The sequence below is a fragment of the Pelobates fuscus genome, chromosome 4, assembly GCF_036172605.1.
Source record: "Pelobates fuscus isolate aPelFus1 chromosome 4, aPelFus1.pri, whole genome shotgun sequence".
Classification (NCBI taxonomy): Eukaryota; Metazoa; Chordata; class Amphibia; order Anura; family Pelobatidae; genus Pelobates; species Pelobates fuscus.
This window is the reverse complement of record NC_086320.1, coordinates 374,218,731-374,233,268: the sequence shown is the minus strand read 5'-3', so window position 1 is coordinate 374,233,268 and position 14,538 is coordinate 374,218,731. Positions and strand designations below refer to the sequence as shown.

General features: G+C 38.5%; 1 protein-coding gene across 3 annotated transcripts in view; it reads right to left on the bottom strand.

Moving 5' to 3' along the window:
* Nucleotides 1–14,538, bottom strand: part of ADCYAP1R1 (ADCYAP receptor type I) — a 233,279-nt gene that overhangs the window by 42,049 nt on the left and 176,692 nt on the right. For all 3 annotated transcript variants that reach the window (XM_063452737.1, XM_063452739.1, XM_063452738.1), the window contains exons 9-10: nucleotides 12,594–12,726; nucleotides 10,532–10,685 (exon numbers count right to left, since the gene is read on the bottom strand). In XM_063452737.1, the coding sequence (XP_063308807.1) occupies nucleotides 10,532–10,685; nucleotides 12,594–12,726 (287 nt within the window). The remainder of the gene's footprint in view (nucleotides 1–10,531; nucleotides 10,686–12,593; nucleotides 12,727–14,538) is intronic.

Here is a 14,538-nt window from a genome sequence, read left to right as displayed (position 1 = left end):
AATGTGGAGCAGACAGGTCGATTATCAATTGTTTATTTTATTGTTATATTTTCCGGTTGCAATACCCAAGGGGTTGGTTCGCCAACATGTGAACGGTGAAATTTTAAATGGCCCAAGCATGAAGCCTTTCTCTACTTCTGTTCGTAACAGGTTGTCTACTATAGTTGGTTCTATAATGGCTGATTGTAGGTTGTTACACTCGAGTGTGCCTGTTGGTAGTGCGATTAAGCCTGTGTGGAACCCCTCTGTGAAACCTGTGATTAGGGATTGTACTAAATCCTGTGAAGGGTGAGAGTTAAGGTAAAAAGCCAAAGTCCAGTTGACCTGGACTTCGGTCAGTCATTTCCTGGGGAAGAGGCAGTTTGGGCACATGGTCTTAGCGTGGGCTCAGTAACAGATGGAGCAGACATGCAACAACCTGCAGGCTAGGGGTGGTGTATCTGGTGTTGGGTAAACTGGGCTCTTTGGAACACAAATTGGTAAAGTGAGAGTTTGAAGAGCAAATTGCACAAGCCGGTGGTACTAGCCCGGAAGAGTGGTGACAGAACAATTCAGTGTTCATGTGACTCCAATCTATGCTGATGTTGAACTGCACAAAGGTTGCCGCTGCCTTGCCTCAAAAAATAATTTGTGATAATCGTAAAAATTGGTACTACCGTACTTGTTCCCCGGATCTACCAACTTGTGCATGTACAAGTCCAGTTACTCTCTACGTTGGGGAAAATTGAAGCATATTACGTCTCTATATAACTCGAAGGCTAGTACAAAGTCTGGTATGGTCAACTTTTTACCTAACCTAGGATCTTTGGCTTTGAACACCACTGACAGGTCACCGTAGTTGTACATCTTCTTTTCTACTATGTCTTGTGATGTAATCAGTAATGACATGAGGTTTACGTCCTTTCCCTCCAATATGTCTTTCTTGATGTTGGGAGGGACCATATGTGCTGGTGTGATGATATGTGTAGCGGAACCCTGTGAATTCTGTGTACCTGTGACATTACCCTGTGAGAAAGTTTGGTCGATGATTTGTGTAGGAGGGATATCTGGGGGACACATGGTAGCTGGTGCTGGAGATTCCAACTTTTCCATTCTTTGGTTCAAATTATTGATGGATGCCAGCATGGCTGTCATTGTGGTCTGAATCCCTGTAAGGGTGTCATTAATGTTATCTTGAGTATTGGACCCTGGCTGTGGATTATCTGTACTTGTCATCATAATTCCGTATAACTCTGCCTTCCTGGTGGTGACAGGATAAGGTATCCCCCTACGCCTCAGTTCTGCAGTGATCTTTGGAAACAGGGGCTTGAAAGGTCTTGATTCTCGCCTGATGTAGGGGCTGTAGTTGGAGTGCTGGGTAGGGAGAAGTCCTCTGTTTGGTTTGACACGTAAGACACGCTATAATGAAATTTAAATGTGAGACTTATCCCGAAATGGTTATTTGTGACTTGTGTTAACTGGCGTCTCTAAAAATGCCGGGTGGTGAAGAACTTAACTACTTGTGAGATGGTGAGGCCCTTCTTATGCCAAGTGGCTGATAGAGGCGCTGTCTATAATTTGGCCCTGTGCTGTGCCATTAAAACGGAGGCAGGGTGTAGGCCTCTGGGGAATTTGATAAGCGATAAAAGGATAAGGAAAGTGACATCATTTCTAAACCGCTTAGCAGAGTGTTGCGAGACTATAGCTATGATTTGGACCCATGGGCGAAAATACCTCTATGTGAGGATGGGTGTTGGTCTTGCACAAACTTCTACAGTACCTTAACCTGTATACGGGGCCATTCCAGTACCCTAACTGTCCGTTAACGATGCTTGAAGTAAAAGGTATGAGGGATATAGCATACCTGTTAACTTATTGTTTTTTTTGAGTGGGTCTTATGGCTTGACAGGATGTGTGATTTTATTAGTATGTACCACCTGTTGATAACCAAGACTATGGTTGGTAACTTCACCCTGAATGTGTGAGCGTTTAATATTAGTTCAAAGTGATACATACCTGGGTAAACCGATTCTCCTCTTAAGAGGTTGTATGTATGGTTGGGTTACTTCTGGACCTATAAAGAAAAAGGGGAAAGTAACCGCACCCAAAGATTATGTACCAATCTGGTGGGCGCGGTTACTTTCCCCTTTTTCTTTATACTCTACTATCTACAAGGTCTGGGAATCCTTGTACTAGTTACTGCAGCCCAGTTGCATCCTGTACTATACTGTAGTGAGCGCCTATTATCGTTTCTTTTTACTTCTGGACCTAGCAGATTAAGGGGGTGAAATTAAGCTTATGTTTAATTTTTGAGTAATTAGGTGTGGTAGAAATATATGATTGACTATTTGTACTTGGTAAGTAGATTGTTTGTACGTATCAAATTCTATGAGCTGTGTGCAAACGTTTGATGTAACCTTGTAATTGCCCTCCTAGTATGTTTGTGTGGTTACGTATGTTTGTTTTTTTATTTGATTTATTGTAACATTGTAATATGTCTTTTACGTAATAGAGCAAAGTATGCTTGTAGCTGTAGTACTATGTTGGTTTACGTGAATATATAGGTTGTTCTATTTAAAGTTATTCTGTTAGTGTGGATAATTTACGTAACTTTTGAAAATGTGTGTAGCTTACTCTAATGGCAGTGTTCTGTAGATGCCAAAAATAGGTATAATAGGGAATTTAACTTACTGGTCTGTATTTTTGGTACAGGTCGCGTATTCAGGTAAATGCGAGTGTACCCGTTTAAATAAGAACTGACGATTGATAGGAGTTCTGACTGGAATTTAATCGTATCGTGATATGTCAAGACTCTTTATCGTGTTTTCACCTAGTGTTCTTTATACTGACATTAACCCCTATGACGAAAGTAATAAACATTTAGAGCTAGGTTTATGTCCAGTATCTTATTATCTAACTATCCAGGTTGTGACGAGACCAATCTCGCCACTGTGCATTGGAGGAGCCTGGTTGCCTGCCTGCTGCCTTTTGACTATGGACCAGCATTTAAATACTTTATTTTCCTATGCAGAAAGGTCTATTCATGTATTTCTGCCCTGGCATTCGGTAGATTCTCGGATTTACTGAATTAACTCATTTAACCCAGATAGCTATGCCATGGAGCCTATTCGTGTAATAAAAGACTTTGGCTCCATGGCAATTAAACTGTATTCGTGTGATCTGAGTGCCATTCACCTACTAATGTGCGCTCAGATCTAAGTTATCTGGGGATATGTAGAAATGTGTGTTTTTTGTACTAAATGTATCAGTATGCAATTTTATGTCTTTTACTGTCTTTTTGTCTGCCATGTGGGTAATGGAGTTTTGCCTCTGTCCTTGGAGATAATTGGATTACTTCTCAATTATCTCCAGGATAGAAGACTCTGTGGAACTAGTTTTGGGCACAAAACCCATGCTTCATTTAATCACAAAGGACTTCGATCTATCTTTTTAACCAATGGACCAATTTTGACATATGTTTGTATTTGGAGTATGCTGATTCTGAAAATGTAAGTTTTATGTGTATGTGATGCATACTTTTAAAGTTATGAATAATGTGGAAAAACTGTATTTCTCTGCCTGTGATAATTACAATACCCATTGTGTAAGGTAATCTAATCACAGGCAGAGGGGAGGATTTTGTGTGGAAATGTCTGAGTGTATTGTACGTGTTTATTGGTTGTTTTCCAAAACCCTGTGGGTGGTACTAATGTGTAAGAATGTGTATATAAGAACAATAAACCCACAACTCTGTCTGTTCACTGCTTGACCCTCAACACAGAGCTTTGTCTCGTTCTTTGGGGGATTTACTGTATGCTGTTAGAGACTGATTGCCAGGAGTGTAAGCCGCTTGGGTGCTTTTCCTGTTCAGCTGCTAGCAGCTATTCGTGAGGTTCCATTTTGGAGTGCTACTTTGTATCCAGTTTGGGAGTTTGGGGTTCTGCGGTAGCTGTGCCTGTGTCTCTGGTAGGGGAATATCTTCCAAACTGTGGTTTAACCCCTTTTATGCCTGGGGTGCTATTACACAGGTTATGACTGCAACATTTCCCCCCCACTCCCTGCCTAGAATCCGCACGAATTTCAACATACCGTGTATACAAGACAAATCAATGTGACAGGATGGAAACGAGAGAGTATTGATCTGAATTCTGAAAGTACATAATGACAATACGAGCGTATTTTTGTACATATAAGGCAATTCCCGACTGATTGACCATATTCAGCCTTTAAACGTACTACTAATTTTAGCCTACATGATGTTCACTATTTGACTAGTGCAAAACACATTTAAACAAAGCGTAATTAAATAAAGCATAATTAATAGATTTTTACTTAATTAATCGCCCCATGCCATAACTGCATCCCTGTTTGCCCCAATGAAACCATTTATAATTATCACCGCATTAATGTATCAGTTTAGGATTTAAGCGTAGTTAGCAATTTTTGACAGTAGATGGCGGTGTTGGTGCATGTTTTTGTATTGCGTTTGTAACTCTGATTTAGCCGAATGGAAAGCTTGCATTTCTCATAAAGAGGTGAGAGTGGCCTTATGCGTTTCGTCTAAGCGAACTACTACGTATCAGGAGAATAAAGTTAGGTTTATGTTAATGTGTAATTGCATTTGTGCACGTGTCCCCCTTTTGGTAGTTAAACCGCATTAAACCGCATTTGTATGTACTCACTGTTACCGGGTACCTGGTAGCCGACCCGAAAGTTCAGTGGTGCTGGGAGCGACCGTGTTCCTGTGGTTTGGAGCTGGTGTCGTGAAGCGCGTTGGTGGAGCCACGAGGGAATTCTTCTTGGCGAAACCGGAACCAGAAGTGACTAGGCGACGTCAGCCCAGTATGGAGGTAGGTTTGGTTTTTTATAGGCCAGATGAACTCCTCCCACAACTACAGGCTCCACCTTCCCATATATGTTATATTTTCCAAAATGATCAAACATTTCTAGTATTCACCAGACCTACAGCAGGTGACAACATTTGTATCTCTGCATCTATGTTGCTATTTCGGACCTTGTATGAAATATTACTGGGGAAGGGATTGCCTGATAATCAATAAAATATATTAAGATTTCTGTAAAGGATGAACAGACAAATAAATAAGTAAAATTGTGTAAATTTGCATACTTTTTTGTATTCCCAAATATTTAACTGTCCTCAAAACTCCTGGTTTGTCCTGTGTTTCGCACTAGCTAACAATCTTTAAATAAATATTATATTCTTTTTTATGAAAATAGCTTGCTATGAAGGGGTTGTTGGAAATAATAAAAATGAAATTAAAAATGCTTAAAGTTTTTTTTTAGGAGGTCAAAGGAATATGGTAAAATTAAAGGGACACTCCAGGCACCCAGACCACTTCTGCTCATTGGAGTGGTCTGGGTGCCAACTCCCACTACCCTTAACCCTGCAACTGTAATTATTGCAGTTTTTCATAAACTGCAATATTTACATTGCAGGGTTAACTCCACCTCTAGTGGCTGTCTATTAGACAGCCACTAGAGGTCACTTCCTGGGTTCTAGCACAGGTTTCCTGTGCTAGAGCGTCGCTGGACGTCCTCACGCTGTGTGAGGACCTCCAGCGTCGCTCAAAACCCCATAGGAAAGCATTGAAATGATTTTTCAATGCTTTCCTATGGGGAGACGTAATGCGCATGCGCGGCATTTCCGCGCATGCGCATTAGGTCTCCTCGGACGGTGAGCGAGATTAGTCTCGCCCACCGGCCGACGTAATCACTAGGAGGAGCGTCGCGGAGGCGGAGACAGCGGCGAGGGACATCGCCGCTGTCCCAGGTAAGTGACTGAAGGGGTTTTCACCTCTTCAGTAACCGGGGATTGGTGGGTGGGAGGGAGAGGGACCCTCCAGTGCCAGAAAAACGGATCGTTTTTCTGGCACTGGAGTTTCCCTTTAACAGAGTACACAATACATAATGTTATTAAAATGATTTTGAATAGTTATTTTAGTCTTTTCATACACATGCAAAGAAATATATTTTTATTTTATGTAACTGCTCACCATTACAAAAAAATAGGACTGCAATACCCTATTATTTTGTATTAACAAATATTTATTTTATTTTAAACTCAAATAAATCTACACATTATTAACCTTTTCACGATTAAGGTTTGGCAAATACCTTGTTATTATAACATTCGTGATGCGAATTCAGTGCCGAAAGAGTTTGGTTTGGTTTGTTTTTTTTCAACCGGGCCAATAGCAAAAAGTAAAGACATGTGCATTGGATACGACGAATACATAATAATAATTCTTGGAATAGATCAGAGTTGCAATGCAATTCCAGCAGATATCTTAAATTCAAAGGGCCATTGAAAAATGGAAAGGCTGCCCAATGGAAATTAAGTGATCTAAGAGCATCAAAAGGGTCCTTGAAACCGAGTAGCAGGAGTTGGCAGGTCTACTTTGAAATGCAAAGTTTGTGCTATAGGATTCTCTGGAATAAATTGTCTGAGGCAGAACTCAGTCTTTTGATAAGAGTATGTAATTAAAATGCAAATGAATGTCAGACGGTATTATCCCCACTTGAAGGCACTCAATGAAATTAATTATCAATCAGACTGGCAAAAGAGAAGCTATGGAATGCATACTGGATTAGAAGAAACACTGTATAAATATTCCTTTAATAAGCGGACGTTAATTTCTGAATACCCAACAATGAGCATTTTAGAGAATGTCATTTTAGAGAATAGCTGAAGTCATAACCAAACATATTTTATATATATTTATGGTTTGACTGGCGTGTGCAGATCTGTGTTTAAAAATGTACTGATAAGTGATGTACTGACTATCCACTGACTTCAGGTGGAAAGGGTTTTCAATCACTATTTTTCCCCACCATAACGTTCTTGTTTTTTGCTTCGCAAGTGACGCCAAGTCTCAATAGCAAGTCAGTAACCAACCTCATGCTGATGATTTGCATTGACAACAAAACAGCTGTCCATGAGTTGTTCACTGGCTTTGGATCTCTTCCTGAGTTCTGTTTTAGAGCTGATGTATACAGCAAACATAAACTCCAAGGAATCCATGTTTAAAATAGAATATTGAGGCAAAAATTTGATTCTCAGTTGAACTAATTTGCATATGCCCACCCAGAATCCATTGCAGTAGTAACATCACTGCAAATTTGGGTTTTCTGTGGGAAAAGCAAGTCTTTTGGCTTGATTGGTGCGCAGATCTGTGTTTAACAATGTGATGACTAAATAAATATACATATAAATATAAATATATATACACACAGTCCACTGAATATTTTTCTTTAACAATTTAGTAGACATATCTCCAAAGAAAACATGCATATATATTTTTTCTGCATCTTTTTATGTTTGGATGTACACAATAGCTAGGAAAAGCTGAAGCCCTCTTTTCTTTCCCAGACACAGACCCTCAGTTTGTGCTGAGGAATAAACCAATCAGAGGTTTCTCATTGAGAAGCGCCTTTGCTAAAGCTGCGAGTTTACACATGCAATCACAACTTTCTTATGCTACTCAATTTTTCATTCAGTTGGAGGGAAGGCAGGCACGCTCTAGATCTGTACGTCTGCCACCTCTAGGTCTACCCCCAGTTATACACGCATTTCTATTGAAATCAACACTTTTATAAACTGCCACATATGGCAGGCTCCAGACATATAAATAATTTCTAGGTGAACAATTTGTAAACTATTTGTAAATTATTTAAGAATAATTCCTTAAATATGGTCCAGTTGTGCGGATCCCAAAATGTGTTTGGAAACAGTTTACTCATTTCTAATGACAAAACATTTACCCATTGATTCTAGAAAAATAAAACTAGCTATACTTTGGGAATTGCAGGCAGCTCACAATAAAATAAATGTTAGAGCGACCTAGCAAAGCAAGAAAAACAATTGGGTTGCCCAGTTTTGGAAATATGCAATTTTCTTGACACTTTATTTAAAGAGTTTGATATAGTGGGTGTGATAATCACATCAAACTTTGTGTGCTAGTTTTTGTGTCAGTTCAATAAAAGGGACACTCCTGTCCAAAAATGTGTTGGCTTTCTTTTTTAAATGCATATAGTTAATTGTAGCAAAAATATGCATTTGCTAAAACTAACATTTCATTAGTTGTGGAACTGACCTCTACTACTAACGGAGATCCCATCCCTTCTTGTCACAATTTACTTCTTTGTTAGTGCTTAGCATTGTCCATTCAAATGCTTCTCATGTGACAAATCTCCAGTTTAAGGTTTTCATAGAGAATGATGGATGGTTTTACAGTGATTTAGGATTCATATAAAATATATATGCTTCAGGGCTGTGCTATTTATCCTGGAAGTGCCACACACTCGCTGACACTAATTAGATAACTTTGACACATTTGGTCACCTCTGATATCGGGATTTTCAAAAGTTGACTCCAGCAACTGAGGCCCTAGATATGCTCTCGGCCTCGAATCGCCACACGAGCCACAAAAAAACAAACAGAAATGACTCTGCTTTAAGTCAATTTGACTTCTCATTCATGGGATAATGAGTTAGGATGTGCTATGCAATTTAGTGACTTACAGACTCTTGGGCAACAGTTGGTAAACATGCTAAGCAGGATTGTTCATGGACCTTGGGAAGAAAGGTGGAACCTAACAAGGAGAGGTATGGCAAACAAGAAGAAACTAAACAGTTTTAAGAGTTCTAACTAACTTTAGGATGGACTATTTCTCCATGGAGGTATGTTTTCATCCTGTCTTCATGAGCTGCTCGTATGAAATCTATCTGACTCTAGTACGGTTCCACATTCAGCAACTTAAATATTATTGATATAATTTTAAATAAGGAAAACAATCTAATGTATCCTGTTATTACACATTTAATTCCGTCCCTTGTACCTCCATAAATCCACAGTTATTATGTCTTTAAATTGCAAACTTGTTAAGTTTCTAAATAAAATGATATAATCTTAGTTTAAATAACACTGCTACTATTTTGGAACAAATTGTACATTGTTAGAATATAAAGGAACACAATTCGCAGTGACTGCGTTGGATCTAGAACTGAATTTCCGTTGGTCCCAATCCTTGGAATATCTCCCATAATGCATCTCCCATAATGCTATGCCAACTATAGTCTGTCAATGAAGAATGTAGGTTGTCATTCTATCTGGTTAAGCGGTGAGATTACACACCATTCAAGAGAAGATACCAGGGCAGTAATTTATTTTGTACAAATAGTTAAATCAGTTTCTGACCTGAATTCAGAATCAGATGCCTAAAAGGGGGTTATCTTAAAATAAAAAATAGTAGTTGTGTTTTTAAGATCATAAATACAAAAAGAAAAGGCTGCGCTCACTCCCAATCATTCCAGCAACGACCACAGTACACATCAGCTCCAATACATATAGTAAAAAACAAAGAAATAAAGTTACCTGTGCTCTCTCCTTAATCCCTATGTATATTTAAACAAATAGAGGTCATTTAGTTACTCCAATGGCCACTGGAGGGAATGCCCGCCTGCCAACGTCAAGGCAGACCCCCCTAAGCGGGTCCTAACACTGACCCTTCAGCCTGTTTCCTTGAGCTTCTGGCAAAGATATCTCTAATGAGACAGAAAGGGGTATTTTTTATATACACCCCTATATACTTATTAACCCTTAATAGGGAACACATGGGATGGGCAGCAGCATTGTAACCAGGCTGTGTGATACAAAAAGTGTATACAAATACAAAAAGAAAAGTGCTGTGCTCACTCCCATCACTCCTGGGTGGCAGCAATGACCACAGTCCACATCAGCTCCAATACATATAGTAAAAACCAAAAAAAAGTTACCTGTCAACGTCAAGGCAGATCCCCCTACACAGGCGGGCATTCCCTCCAGTGGCTATTGGAGTAACTAATTGACCTCCATTTGTTTAAATATACATAGGGATTAAGGAGAGAGTGCAGGTAACTTTTTTCTTTGTTTTTTAAGATCATAGCCCAACATGTTACAAGGATTAACATGTTACCCATGTTCTGTACACCTAACCTTCAAATGTCTCGCTAGGACAAAGTCATCCAACAAGAGAGTCATCATTAGAACAAAAAGATGTGATATGAAGATACTAAGATAAAGGCGGACGATCTCCATCTACCATTAATTATGATTTTACAAGAATTGTCCACACTTAGCATTTCCCTGAATGGTAACGTCACGATAACATCTTTTTTAGCAGTTCGTGGTTATGAAAGGGAGCAATAACTGCAGCAATATAATCGAGCAGAATATATATATGGAGAAACAGCAATTGCACATTCTGCTCCTTCACGATTCATAGAACAAAAACTACTTGAAACTTTGTTTTCCGAGAAGAAAAATACCCAAAATATCACCAAAGGGGACAAAAAAAAACCCATGAAAAGTAAAATTATTTATTTATTTAAAAATACTGTCCTGGAGCACAACAGTGCGTATGGTGCTGGTGCTGAGTGTTGATGATACTTATGCATTTCATGCCTTAGTGGCACTTCATCGGATACTCTACATTCATCTAGTGTAATAATAAACAAACATATGGACATTGTTATTATTTATTATAATACATACCCCATCCAATTATTGTGTACCAATAAAAATATCTCCTTTCTGGAAAAAAAGTTTCAACAAGGAGTGTGAACAGATAGAGTCCTTCTATAAAGAGCCAAAAATAATTGGACATGACGCAGTAGTGGAAAAACACCATCACAGCTTTACATTCCACCTAGAGGGAAGATACATATTACATGATAAGAAAAAATAATTATAACTGCAGTAAATACATGCCACCCATTAAAAAAGTCATGCTTTTTCTATTAATCTTTATATGTTGCAGCCTCTATAGAGAATGCTATGCTATATCTTCTGAAATATGTTTTACAATAATGATATACCAAATCAAATAATTAACCAGTGGGTGCAACGGGTGTGCACCAAACAAGTGTACTGACAACTGTAGTAAAAAAAAAAAAAATGATACCATATAACATGTTTAAATCACGATTATAGATATAAGCCCTTAAGGACACATGATGGAAATATTCCGTCATGATTCCCTTTTATTCAAGAAGTTGTGTCCTTAAGGGGGTAATGGACAAATGTAGCATAAACAATAATAAAAGTAATATGATAAAACTCCATTTACTTATACTTCTTACTTTATTTATTACCAAGGCTGCTTACAGTTAATTAAACCAATAATTACCGTATTTATCGGCGTATAACACGCACTTTCTCTCCCTGAAAATAGGGGGAAAATGATGGGTGCGTGTTATACGCCGCGCTGTGAAGGTAAGTAATTATGGGACAAGGGAAAGTGCACTATGGGACAAGGGGAGGGGGGACACTATGGGATGAGGGGGGGAACACTATGGGAGGAGGTGGAGAATACTATGGAAAGGGGGGGACACACTATGGGATGAGGGGGGGGACACTATGGGAGGGGGTGGAGAATACTATGGGAGGGGGGGAGAATACTATGGAAAGGGGGGGAGAATACTATGGAAAGGGGGGGACACTATGAGATGGGGGGACACTATGGGAGGGAGTGGAGAATACTATGGGGGGGAGAATACTATGGGAGGGGGGGAGAATACTATGGAAAGGGGGGGTAACACTATGGGATGTGGGGGGTAACACTATGGGATGAGGGGGGGGACACTATGGGAGGGGGTGGAGAATACTATGGGAGGGGGAGAATACTATGGAAAGGGGGGGGACACTATGGGATGAGGGGGGAATACTATGGGAGGGGGGGAAGGAATTTCCTTCTTAAAATGAGGTGCGTGTTATACGCCGATAAATACGGTATATATATTGTCTTTTTAATATACAACCAATATCACCAAGTCAGTGACTTTGCACCCACAAAAGCCTTTTTACAAAATTGAAAGGATGCCTGGTTTAGAGCGATATTTTTATTTCGGCAGAACTACAAATGTATTCAAAAATATCTACTGTATAATATCTACTTATCTACTGAAATCATTACTTGTGTATGCATTTTATTTTTAACCTTTTTGCTCTGATTGCCTAGGTCGCAACCATAAAATAGTTCATGTCTCTTGGACACAACTGAGGCGAACTTATGCAAATGTCCTTTCAATTAAAAAATTCCTTATCTACCCGTACCATACAGGCACGATTTGGAGAAGTACAAAAGGACTGTTTAATCTAATGACCTGGCCTGCTCCGTCTCCAGACTGTAATTTACTATGTTTTTCACGAGTGCATTTATATGGCTTGTTTAGTACGATACAATACTTCTTTTTTTTATTTAAAAGAATCTCACAAAATAAAATGTATCTGACATATAACAGCAGGCAATAGATGACAGAATAGGACCTGACAGAAGTGTGTGAGGCTTATGCATTTTATGATCATATAATGTAACTAAAGATCTGCTTTTTGTTAGTTTAAAAAAACAGTTTTTGAGCTTTGAACTTGGTGTTTAATGAGTCGGTAAGTGCGCTGGTTTGCTATTGTAATCTAATATTCATGTGAAAATGAATGACGATTATTCTAAAAAGAACACCATGAATAGTATAGATAACTGTATAACCAGTCGATAAACTATACTAGAAACCCGTTAATGGCATCGTAGGGATGAAGTGAGACAATGTACTCAATTTACCGTGGAAACGTGGCAGGGATTCCCATCCAGTTCAGCGTAAAGTATCTCGTCTTTAATAAAGACAGATATTGCCCGCAGAATAAATGAAACAAAAAGATTCATGTGTATGAAGTTCCTGGTGCAGTGAAGCTTTCTGAAATAAGAAACGGTTTAAAACGTAATCAAAGAATATTCCTGTAAACCTTTCAGTGGTTTGCAATATTGTACAGTCTATTAACAGATATGAATTTAAGTTGCATATATGCGGTGGAGATTGTATATATGTAAAGTATTTAGAAAACATATAGGCCTTGATTTAATATTGTTGTAAGAGCTTTCTAACAGCATTTCATTTTATTAATAAATTGCTTTTTTTTTTAATTCAGAGTTTTTATTGTAGAGTATCAATAGTGTAGAACAATTAGTTATCACTTGGTACAAGAAACTGTAACATCTTTAGACTAGTAAGGAAATACACACGGGATATTTACGAAATAGCACGAACGTACACAGATTACTCTTCACAAGGCTGTCCTAGACATAAATCCGGAAGTTATGGTACCACAGGATTTATCATGTGTAAAACCCATACATCGTCTGTCTCAGTCATATGAAATGAAGAATAATTTAAATACGAATCCAAAACTAACTTATTAACTAAGATTTCTGCAGTGTATTCTGTGTATTCTGATTAGTGAGAGAGGGTTTGTTATTCTCCGCAGAGTATAAAACTTTACTCGTGGGCAGCACCTCCCCCAACTCCTCCCGGTCCCCAGCCGAGGATCCTTCTGGCTCCCCCCTCAGTGCAAGTACAGTAGGGAAAGACTGTGAGGCCGACCTGAGTGGGTCCCTCCATGCGGGGGTAGAAGGGTCTCCCCCCCCCATGCTCCTTAAATGTCCAGGAGGTTAAAAGAGAAAGTCGGGAGCCAGCAGTATTGAAGGGAGAAGGAAAGTGGAAAAGAAGAGACCATGAGTGAAGGAAAAAAAATGTAGGGGGAAGGGTCCGTAGTAGTAATTCCTCCTAAGTTAGATAAACTTTTAAAATAATTTAAATCTTTTTAAAAATATTTTAATATTTTTGGTATATTGATATTTTTTTTATACAATATATTTTTTGATATGTTAATATGTTGATTTAAAAAAAAAAAATACAACTTTTAGCCAAAAATATTAAAGTTAGGCCTTAATTGGGGAGAATACACTTTTTGTGTTTTCTAGTGTTTCCAAGTATTAGCGATGGAGCGATACAATGAACAGAAAGCAAATAAAATCCAGACTAAAATAGTCAGGCTGTGACCTCTGCCAAAATGTCGCAGTTCAGTTTTCAATTTGCTGCAGTTTGGGCTTTAGTAAATAAACATATCCTGTTTTGCAATTTCCACATTAATCAGTTTGGAAACCATTAATTGAAGTAAAAGCTTTGCCACCTCTTTTTTGCTTTACTGAAGAAATCTTGTTAAATATTAACAACAAATAATTGTTTTGACAAATGACAATCATAGAAACATTTTTTTAATTACCCAGGTTAACATAAATGAGGACATATGACAAGTTAAACAAAATATATATTGATGATTTTATGTTTTTTTCCAAAAAAAGCTAAATAAATCAAAAAGACAATTCAATAAATAAAAATCTAGTTTCAGTTTGTCCAGGGTAGAATTTTTGCTTATCAAAATTTCATTTCTAGGCATCACTGATGGTCTTGTACGACCTCTTACATAAATTCAACAGGTCCATTCTGTCATCTCTTGATAGATCGTAGATCATGTCTTGAGATTGTTTGTGGGAAGTCTCTACAGTGTGAATTTATTTTGTAAGCCTCCGAGAATTTCTTATAGGTTGTTCCTTTGACTATGAAAAACCCACATCTTGTCCACTTATATGCCTTCCACACCCTGGGGCTGGGGGTCTACGATCGTATTTTTAGCAAAGTAGTGTGTCAGGGAGGTTAGCGCGGCTTAGT